The sequence below is a fragment of the Miniopterus schreibersii genome (assembly GCF_964146895.1).
Source record: "Miniopterus schreibersii genome assembly, chromosome: X".
Lineage (NCBI taxonomy): Eukaryota > Metazoa > Chordata > Mammalia > Chiroptera > Miniopteridae > Miniopterus > Miniopterus schreibersii.
Window position 1 is genome coordinate 28564309 of NC_138104.1, and position 10259 is coordinate 28574567.

At 44.5% G+C, this 10259-nt stretch overlaps 1 protein-coding gene across 1 annotated transcript; it reads left to right on the forward strand.

Annotated features, from left to right (window-relative positions):
* Positions 1–3844: 3844 nt before the first annotated feature.
* On the forward strand, positions 3845–9848 carry LOC308551755 (nuclear RNA export factor 2-like; the record flags this gene model as incomplete). The annotated part of the gene is made up of 11 exons (XM_081126374.1): positions 3845–3851; positions 4401–4578; positions 4783–4936; positions 5534–5617; positions 5729–5833; positions 5949–6029; positions 6145–6214; positions 6361–6449; positions 6566–6673; positions 6855–6964; positions 9737–9848. 11 exons carry the CDS (start codon positions 3845–3847, stop codon positions 9846–9848), a joined length of 1098 nt encoding a protein of 365 aa, XP_080982500.1.
* Positions 9849–10259: the final 411 nt, after the last annotated feature.

Below are 10259 nucleotides of genomic sequence, written 5' to 3' on the forward strand. Positions count from 1 at the left end.
GGTAAAGGAAGAAATTATATCCATTATATAAGAACAGAAGACTGCTCAAGAAAGATGGCTGGTCTGAACATAAAAGACCTACCCACTTTCACTTCCTCCTGAAGCTTCATTAAAACATTATCAAAGGTAAACAGATTAATACAATGGGATATTACTCAGCAATAAAAAAGACGAACATGTATGGATCTCAGAAACACTATACTGACTTAAAAAGCCAGATACAAAGGCATATAAGACGTACAATGTTACTCTTATGAAATTCGAGAGCAGGCAAAACTAATATATGGTGACAGAAAGCCAATTAAGTTTTAAATGGACCTGGGAGATGAAAAGATTAATTGGGAACCTTTTGGAGTGTGGTGTAATCAGAGAGAAGACAGGTGGATCTGATTATCAGTAATGAATTGTTTCTGTTATGCTGTGTAATACCTCAATATGAATAGTGAGTGCTTCACCCCAAGCACCTTGCAAAACCCCAACCCAGCCTTTTATACAAGTAAAGCTTGGACATGAAGGTATAAATATTCTGCGTTTCAACTACTCATTGATAAATACAGTTGACATCACGTGTTACTTTTCCTTCACTTCTTCATGTTTGTATTTACACACCTAAACATAAATGTTCATTAATATTTCCTTCTGAATAGTCATACTGTATTGTAGTTTTTAAAAATTATGGTAAAAAAATAACATAAAATTTACTAACAACCATTTTTGAGTGTACAGTTCAGTATATGCACATTGTTGTGAAACATTTTGCAGCAACTCCCCATTACCCCCTTTCCCCCCAGCCCATCATACCCACCATTCTAATGTCTGTTTCTATGAATTTGACTACTTTAGATACTTGATATAAGTGGAAGCATGGAGTATTTGTCTTGTTTCTGGTCTATTTTATTTGGCATAATCATCTTAGTTCATCCATGTTGTAGCAGTGACAGGATTTCCTTTATAAAGGCAAAATAAAATTCTGTTGTATGTATCTGCCATAATTTGTTCATCCATTCATTCATGGATGGACATTTTAGTTGCTTCTGCCTCTTGTATATTGTGAATAGTGCTGCTGTGAACACAGATGTGCATATATCTTTTTAAGATTCGACTTGCAATTCTTTTGTATATATACCCAGAATTGGCATTGTTGAGTCATAGGGCATTTCTATTTTTTATTTATTTTTAGGAATCACCATACTGTTTTCCATAGAGGCTATGCTATTTTTTGTTCCCACCAACAGTGTACAAGAGTCCCAATTTCTTCACACCCTTGCCAACATTTATTTTCTGTTAGTTTTTATAGTAGCCATCCTAATGAGTATTAGGTGATATCACATTTTGATTTTTATTTGCATTTCTCTGTTGATTAGTGATATTTCCCTCTATTCCTTGTATGAGGAGGGGTGTTTTTTTAATTATGAAAGGGTGTTGAATCATGTCAGATGTTAAAATCTGACACCAGAACCTTCTTCCATACAAACATCTGTTTTCTTTTCCATTTTCCACGGGACTTGTAACAATGAATACAAATAACACATATTCCTTTATTAAACACCAGACATTGTGCTAAGTACCTGACCTAGTAATAGCTAAGTTGCTTATGAGGCTTAAGTCACAGGCATTTCTCCAGGTGCTTTCAGTGTAATTTGGAAAGAAGTAAAGTTGGCTTAAACATCCCAAGTGAAAGGCACTAGCTGCTTTATAATACCCCTGTTAACACTTTTCCTTCTGGCAGCAAGACTGTGAGACAGGGATGGTGCTGAGGTGCAAATATTCAGTAAGTGGACATGTGTGTGTGCGTGCGTGTGTGTGTGTATGCGTGTATGTGCACGCATGTGTATGGGGGTATGTTCCTCTGTGGCTTTTACCACATGCCGACTCTCCTGAGATTCCCAAAACAAGGCCATTCCTGAGATTTCCTGTGTCTGAATCACCTTGATGAGTGAGGAGGTTTCTGGCCCTATTTATGCACCTGACTTGCTTAGTTGGTTGGTTTTGAGAATTGTTGAAGCTGTTAGATAACTTGCTTTTATACTTTTTCCTTGGCAGTGTTATTGCTGAAGTAATGTCAGCTCTCAAAAATTACTCTGGCTATTCCTATAAACCATATGTTGACTACATATCCTTACTGCTCCCTTTAGTATTTGATATTTTACTCTCATTGATGGATTTTCATGAAAATGGGTTGATTTCCTAGCATTCACCAAAGGTGACTGGTAAGGTCCCTCTTTGTTGTTATCGTTGTTTACTAGCATTATAAACTCATGGTTTTTAGCATGTTGATGGGCCTAAAACAATTGTTATACAGTTTTCAGCAGAATAAAGTGATTTGACCTACGCTCTGCTGCTGGGTTGAAAACAGATGGTGAGGGGGCAAGGATGAAAGCAAAGGGACTAGTTGGAAGGAAGTATAATCCAGGATATAGATGTTGGTGTCTTGGCCAGGGCAGTAGTAATGGAGGCGGTGAGAAGTGGCTAGATTCTGGTTATACTTTGGGAGAGGGGCCTAGAAAATTTCCTGATTGATGGGATGTGGAGTGTGAGAGAAAAAGAGCATTCCAGGCACCCTCCAAGTTTTGGGGACTGAGCAAGTGGTATTTCTGGGTCAGACACTCTACCCATGTTCAATTTTACTTCCAGTGCCAAACATAGATGGTCTTAAAGGCTGTGAGTTATAGGATTGTCTAGACAGCGGGCGACAAAGTGACAGCAATGACTCCTCAGAGGAGTTCATCTGAGGCCTGGTTATCACCAATACATCGTGAAATAATCAGCAGTGAACGGATTTTTACTCATAAGTAGACCTGAGGCAATATGGAGTAATTAATGTAAAAAATGTACAACACACAAACCTGGCAAAACTTAAATACTACACCCTAAAGGAAGCTGGTTTCTAACAGTCTAACTCCTGTAATCTTCCCTACTCCCAACCACTAGTGTTGTTCGCTGGTACACTGTTTCAGTTGAATGAGGTAAAAATAAAACACTCTTAGTGAATCTACATATGGGAGAGAGAACTGAGACTACCTCATTTCTATAGATTCCAAAAAACTGCCAAATCCTTCCACATGGTGAATTACATTCTTGACAGGAGTGTTTGTGGGGAGAAGGGTAGGCAGCAACACAACTAGGAGTGAATAACAGTGCAACATAACCAAGACACTTTATGAGCATACCTGTGGCTACATCTCCAATCAGGTAGATGTCAGAACAAAGAAACTTAAGAGACAAGAGACCGCATTATATATAGTGATAAAAGAATCAATCTGCCAGGGAGACATAATGATCCCAAGGATGTATGTACCAAACAACAGAGCCAAGTAGTACACAAAGCAAAAACTGATGGAGCTGAAAGGAGAAATAGCCAAGTCCATAACCATAGTTGGGGTCTTCCACAGCCCCTCGCAGCAAATGATAGAATTACTACAGGGAAAATCAGCATATAGGAGATCTGAATAACACAATAAACTAACAGGATCTATGTGACAAATAGAACACTCCACTTAACAGCAGCAGAGTACAATATTTTTCTAGTATCTATGTAACATTCACCAAGACAGGTCATCTCCTGGGCCATCAAACAAACCTCCACAAGTTTAAAAAGAATTGAAATCACATGGAGTATGTTCTCTGACCATAGAGGGATCAAATTAGAAATCGATAATAGAAAGAGAAAAGAAGAATCCCTAGATATTTGGAAATGGTAATGGAAACATCATTCCAGTTTGTTGTCCAGACCCTTGTTATAAAGAGCTGAGGTTAGAAAGAGCTGTCTCCTGAACTCAAAGGCATTTCAGTGGGCAAAGAGAAAGCTCGCTCTGGATGTTTCAAATAGAGTATTTTTGGGGACATGGCAGGTGGGAGGAAGACAGTTTAGGAGGCTAATACTTCTGTTCCACCTGACATTAAAGCTTGTACTGCAGCAGCAAAGGAAGCACAGCTTGCTGAGTGTTAGTGGAATCAGTGTGGTGGCTGACTGGGTTTGGGAAGCATGAGAGAGGTTGCTTCCCATGCATTGGTGGGGTTGTTAGAGAGCCCTGACAGAGAGAAGATTCACATGACTTCCTGATGTATGGCTGGAGTTCACTCTAACCCATGGATGCATACATCTCTGTTCTTTATAAATCCTGATCCATTTTTAAAGGGTTCAACACAGTGACCTCCTTCTCCTCCCCTCTCCCATCCTCCTTCCTCACCCTGCATGATTTTTCCCCTGTTAGCACCATCTGTCAGATAAGGCTCTACTATCTGGACAGGCAGAGGTGTTTCCTTCTTGGGGTTTGTGGGACTGGTCTCTATAGCAGGTTGGCACTTTGTTGCCCTCACATGGTGTTAGCCTAAGGCGTGGTACATGGTAAGTGGCCACAGACATGTTTCCAAACTTGTATTTTTGTTGCTTGTTTCAGAGGACAATGATGGTGGTAGCTCACCTCAAGGAACAAAGAAAGATGGGAGTTCTTTTCGAGATAATTTTGGGAAGAGGACCCGCCGTCAACATGGTGGGTATGAACTTCAGCCTTCACACCTCCAGAAGGATGATGGAAACGTGGAGATGAGGGGAGTGCAGAAGTACCAAGTCAGACAGTAAGTGACCCAGAAGCCTGATTTGCATGTAGCAGCCCATGCAAATGGGCTTTTTCTTGTCTCGCTGGAAAACTGAAGAATGCTAGAAGTGAAATCATGGTTGAACAATCCTAATTGTAGTCTGGGTGTCAAAGATGCAAGGATATATAGAAGACTTTCTTAACATTCATGGCCACCCTTTTTCTCTCCACTTTTCCCCTGCAGCACTCCCTATACCATAGGACATGAGAAGAGGAGAGTGCATTGGCATAATGAAGGCGGTCTCCATGTTACTCTGTGGAGTAATAGAAAACATCTCAGGAGTGAAATGCTGGAGAACATACAAGATCGATCCCTGGGGAGTTGGTTCAAGGTCACAGTGAGTGTCCTGAAAAAAAGTATGAAATGTGCAGGAGAGAAAGTTCAGGTGGACTATGTTGGTCTCATGTAGAGACACTCGGTACTTTGCTGGGGACAGTTTACAGTCTGCCCCTTTTATTAATCATTCATCTAAGGGCAAATTCAGAGAAGCAATATAAGGAAACAGGCTGACTATATGGAAAACAGAGGAGGCTGTCTAAGGGAAAGGTGAAACTATAGCCAAGGAAATGGAGCAAGTCCACACTGGTGTCTGTTTGGCTCAAGCTGAGTGTGGGAGATGGGGGGGCGGGGTCGGGTCTCTGGAAAGCTTCTCAGAAGGGCAAGTAGTGTCCTAGATAGGATATCCTGGAATTTTATAAAAGGAAGAAAATGTCTAATCCCTTAAGTTGATTTTTGGGAGGAGAGCTTTAAATGGAGAGATAATGGATTTAAGAACTCCGTATTTGGCACAAACATAAGAAATAATGCCAGTGGTCTCTTTTGAGAAGCCCTTTAAAGCTTATTAGAAGGTAGGAAAAGAACACTGTGTTGGGTCTGTTCTCCAGCCTTCTTTCATGTGTCCCTCCTGTTTCAGTACCCTTCATTTCACCCTTAGGTTGCCTGTGGAAGAAAGTATGACAGGAATTGGCTAATGGAGTCAATCCAGAGCCATTGCAGTGTCCCCTTCACTCCAGTGGATGTAAGAGAGGATGGTGAAGCCAGTTGAGGGGACACAGGGAAGGGGAAGAGACCTGGCTCAGATGGGGTCATTGGCCTCTGACATTATTGTTGTTGCCTTCAATCCCTGTAGTTTCACTATGTGAAAAACAGGGCCCAGTTCTTTGTCCAGGATGCTAACACTGCCTCTGCATTGAAGGATGTCAGCTATAAGATTTGTGATAAGGAGAACCGAAAGGTGTGTGTCGATTTCATTATCTGTACTTAGTCTCTGGGCAGGAGGACAGGCAGAACTGGCCACCTTCCTGTAGGACTAGAGTTCCTGGTGCTTACCCCACCTCTCTTTCCTTCAGATCGCTCTCTTTGTCAATACATCTGCTGTACCTTACTCTGTGCGGGATAAGTTGGAGCCAGAAAAAATGGAAAAGCTAAAGGTAATGCAGACTCAAGGTTACATGTTTGACCCTGAGACTCACCTGTTCCTCCTCCAGCCATGATTTCCCTGTCACAACGACAGCCTTAGAGCTCTCTCTCCATCTCCCTCTGCAGCTGGCCATGAGCAAACGATATGATATCTCTCAGAAAGCTCTTGATCTCCAATTGCTCCGCTATGATCCAGGTACAGTTGACAGTAGTAATTCTAGGGCAGATAAAGGCAGAGGGTTCTGCCTGGGTGGGAGACTTAGGGATGGTGGCAAGGGAGGGTTTGGTGCTGGTCCTAGACCACTTGCGGTCTTCTAATTGCCTACTCTCGGCTTTCTGAAGACTTGGTGGGCCATGATGTTGATATAATCCTGAATAGAAGAAACTGCATGGCTGCCACCCTGCACATCATCAGAAAGAATTTCCCTGAGGTGAGGCTTTAGACCCAGTGCTGGTGTTATAGTAGGGGGTGGAAAAGATGGGATGGAGGGCAGATTTGTCTCCAGCGACCTAGATAGTAAACATCACTCTAACTTCTTTCCCAAAGCTGCTCTCCTTGAACTTGCACAACAACAGACTGTGCCAGCTGGATGGTCTGTCTGATATTACACAGATGGCCCCTGCAGTCAAGATTCTGAACCTCTCCAAAAATGAGGTGGGAAGAGGGACAGATCAAAGTTGGGTTGAGAGTGGGTGGTAGTGGTCATCAGAGTAATGACAGGAGGTATGTGAAGGTACCAGTCGGGGAGACAGGAGGCTGTGGGTTCAGGGCCTTGGATGTCCATTTTCCCTTGGACTATTTTTCAGTCTCCCCCCCCCCCCCCCATATTTATCAGCTTAACTCTACCTGGGAGTTATGCAAGATCAAAGGCCTGAAGCTTGAAGAGCTATGGCTGGAAGATAATCCCTTGTGCTATACCTTCTCAGATGAGTCTACTTACATAAGGTCAGTGTGAACCCCTGTCACCCTTCCTGGGGTCCTTTGACTCCTGGGAGCCTGAACTACCCATGATAGTGCCTGCCGCAGAAAATGGCAGCCCTGGACCTCTGAAAGTTCTAGAAACCCCACCTTTTCTTCTCTGTGTCCCTTGCCTGTGCTGAGATGTCTCCTACCCTTCCTCTGACCTGCTCACCTGTTCTCATCATCTGGGGTCTTGTTTCCAACTATGCATCTAGTTTTCTCTAGCATGCCCACCAAGAATGTGCTCCAGGATGCAGGGCTCTCCAGCTAACCAGGACCAGGAGTGTTGAGCCTTGAGGCAGATACTGCTGATCTGGACTGAGAAACATCCTCCACCTCAGAATCATGCTGAGACAATCTTTTCTGCTTCTGAGAGGATACAGAGTATCCCTAACTTGTTCTGGGAGGAACTTTCTTTTCCTTGGTTGTAAAGGGTCTTCCCTAGAGTCCCAGGTTGACATGGGGACTTTCTCGCCCGATGCCAAAGGCCCAGGCCCCAGGTAGCTGTCATCATGACATCCGTTTCTTTAGTGCAACACCAGGGATGGGGCATTCTAGGTAGAACCCAGGGATTGCTGAGTGGCCACCCAAAGTGAGCCACCAGCAGTGAGCACAGGGCCTCTATAGGCATCAGTGAAAGGAAGAGGGCAGAGTGGCTTGTGTAGATGGGAGAACAGTCCTCTCAGGGGCACTGCCCCTTCTTTCAAACATCATATCATCTGCCTGGTCCTTCAGAGGATCCTGGGTAACCTGAAATGGATAGGATTACTCATAAAAGGAACCAACTAAGACAGGCACAGATGCATAGGGGCCATGAGGAGAGAAGGCAGTGATCATAAGAGGGGACCACAGACCCTCCAACATCAAGCTGAGCTGGGGAGGACCCTTAGAACTTCTGGGGAAGGTCTCCTGATCCCCTGGCTGCTGTGTTTCCCATGCCCAGTTCAGATTGAGTCTCACAGGTGACAAAGGCTCAACCAGCATCCTATGGCCCTTAGGCCAACAGGTACATGTTTTCCATTCCTACCTGGAGACCCAGGGCCAGCTAGGAGCAAATGAAGGAAAGGGCTGTTGCCATGTCCCATCTCTTCTCTTTTCTTGTTTGGTCCCCATCCCCATGGCAAAGCTGCTTTCTCTCCCCTTTACATTTTTTTTCTCATTCTCCATTGTCTCTACTCTTTTAGGTTTTCCTAATCTCCACTGCTATCTTCACTATCTTTCTGTCTTCATTCCCCTTCCTTTCCTTCCCTGCCTCCTAATCCCTCACTCACCTCCCTGCCCAAGTGTTCCGAACCATCCCTGGGGCATGTCCGGTTCCTGACAGGATGTTGGACCCCCAGTGAGGTAACAGAGCCCTGGGCCCCCACCCCATTTCCTCTTCTCTTTGGAGATATCAGTGGAGACCTGGAGGAAGGAAGGGAGGCAGGGAGGGGGAAGAAGCCCGGCAGTCTGGGATCCGTATGTTGTGTCTGGAGAAGGAGTCAGGGCCCTCTAGGAGGAAGCTAACCAGGAGGAGGGAGAGGGAGGAGAGAGAGGGAGGGAAAAGGTCAGGGAGGGAAGAAGGGAGGTAATATGAATGTGGAGGTGTGGAGAGAGATGAGGAGGTTGCGTTTCAGAGATTCCATTTGGCAGATGGTCAGTGGTGAGGAGCAAATTGGACATAGAATTCTTGAAATCAGAGGCTGAGTAAGGCAAAGGGGGCTGCTAGGTGGGCAGAACACGTGTCTCTGTTTATGCCATCAGTGTTTTAAGTAAATGGAAGCATTGCAACCTAAACTAGCAACCACTTCTTTCTATTTTCGAATTTTGACAGTGTCATCAGGAAATGTTTCCCCGAGTTGTCACGCTTGGTAAGTACCTCTATTCATCACTGTCTCTTACTAACATTGATGATCTCCACACCTGCCCTCAAGCCCTTTGTGTCTTGCCAAGGTGACATGTTTGCATCAGAGCCTTATTCATTTGGGAGGACATGGTCTTCTGAAAAAGACATGAATATAACATCTCTTAAAATGTACACACACACACATAGACACAGAAAGACAGGGAGAGAAGGAGGGAGGGAAAGAGAAACAGAAACACATACACAAAAGTTGCATCAAACAGTATGCATAATTCATGGATGTGGACAATAATGTGGTGAAGGCCTAGTGATAACTGGAACAGGGTAGAGGGAGACAAAGGTGGGGAAAATGGGGGATACCTGTAATAGAGTCAACAATAAGAAAAATCAAGAGACTTCCAGGACCTCAAGATGCAGACACCCACTGGAATCTAGCCCATGGAATTTCCAGGGGGCTTTCACCCTTGAACTCTGACTTTCACCATCTCCTGGACCCAAACTTTCCCCTAGTCAACCAGGACCACCTCCCTGGTCTATACTGCTAACTTATTTCTCCTTTCTCCAGGATGGCCAGGATTTACCCCCACCAATTACTGTTGACATTGACAGACCCTACTTAATAAAGCCCTTAATAAAGGTGAGGAAGAAAGGTCAATACTTGGGCTATTGTAAGGGAGGTTTTATCAGCCACATGGTCTCAAATGTCTTTGATTCCAGGAAAGCTGTGAAGGTTCTGAGGTTCTGAAGACTCAAGTTCAGCATTTCCTGCAGCAGTAAGTACCTCTGGGACCACCAGGATGGCGAGGCGTTGGGACAGTCCGGGCCTCCCAAGCACTGGTATGCTCCTGAGACTTCTCAAGTCTCTTTTGAGGTCCAGTCCATAGAGATAGACTGCCTTCATTGTCTCCTCACAGATACTACTTGATCTATGACTCTACAGACAGACAGAGTCTCCTCGGTGCTTATCACGATGAGGCCTGCTTCTCCCTGACCATACCCTTCATTCCGGACGATGCAGGCCCGTGAGTATCACAGCTCAGACTCTGATTCTGGAGCCTGTGTCTCCCCAGCAGAAACTGGTCAGCTCACGGAAACAACCACACTGGCTGGACCACCACATCTATTGTTTGTTTTTTTTGTTTTCTCCTAGAAGCAGCTTGTTTGAGTACTTCAAGGATAACAGGAATATGAAGAACCTCAAGGATCCCAGTGCGTGTGGGATGGGAAAGATATGGCAGGGAAAAGGGGCAAGAAGGGTCAGTCATAGGGCCCAGGGTGAGGCAACCCTCACCTTTGCTGTCCTTCCTCCACAGACCTGCGTTTTCAGCTGCTGAAACGTACAAATCATAACATTGTGAGCTCCCTCTGTGTGTTTCCCAAAACACAGCATGACCTCAGCTCCTTTGTGGTGGACATGTGGTTCCAGTCGGTGAGCAC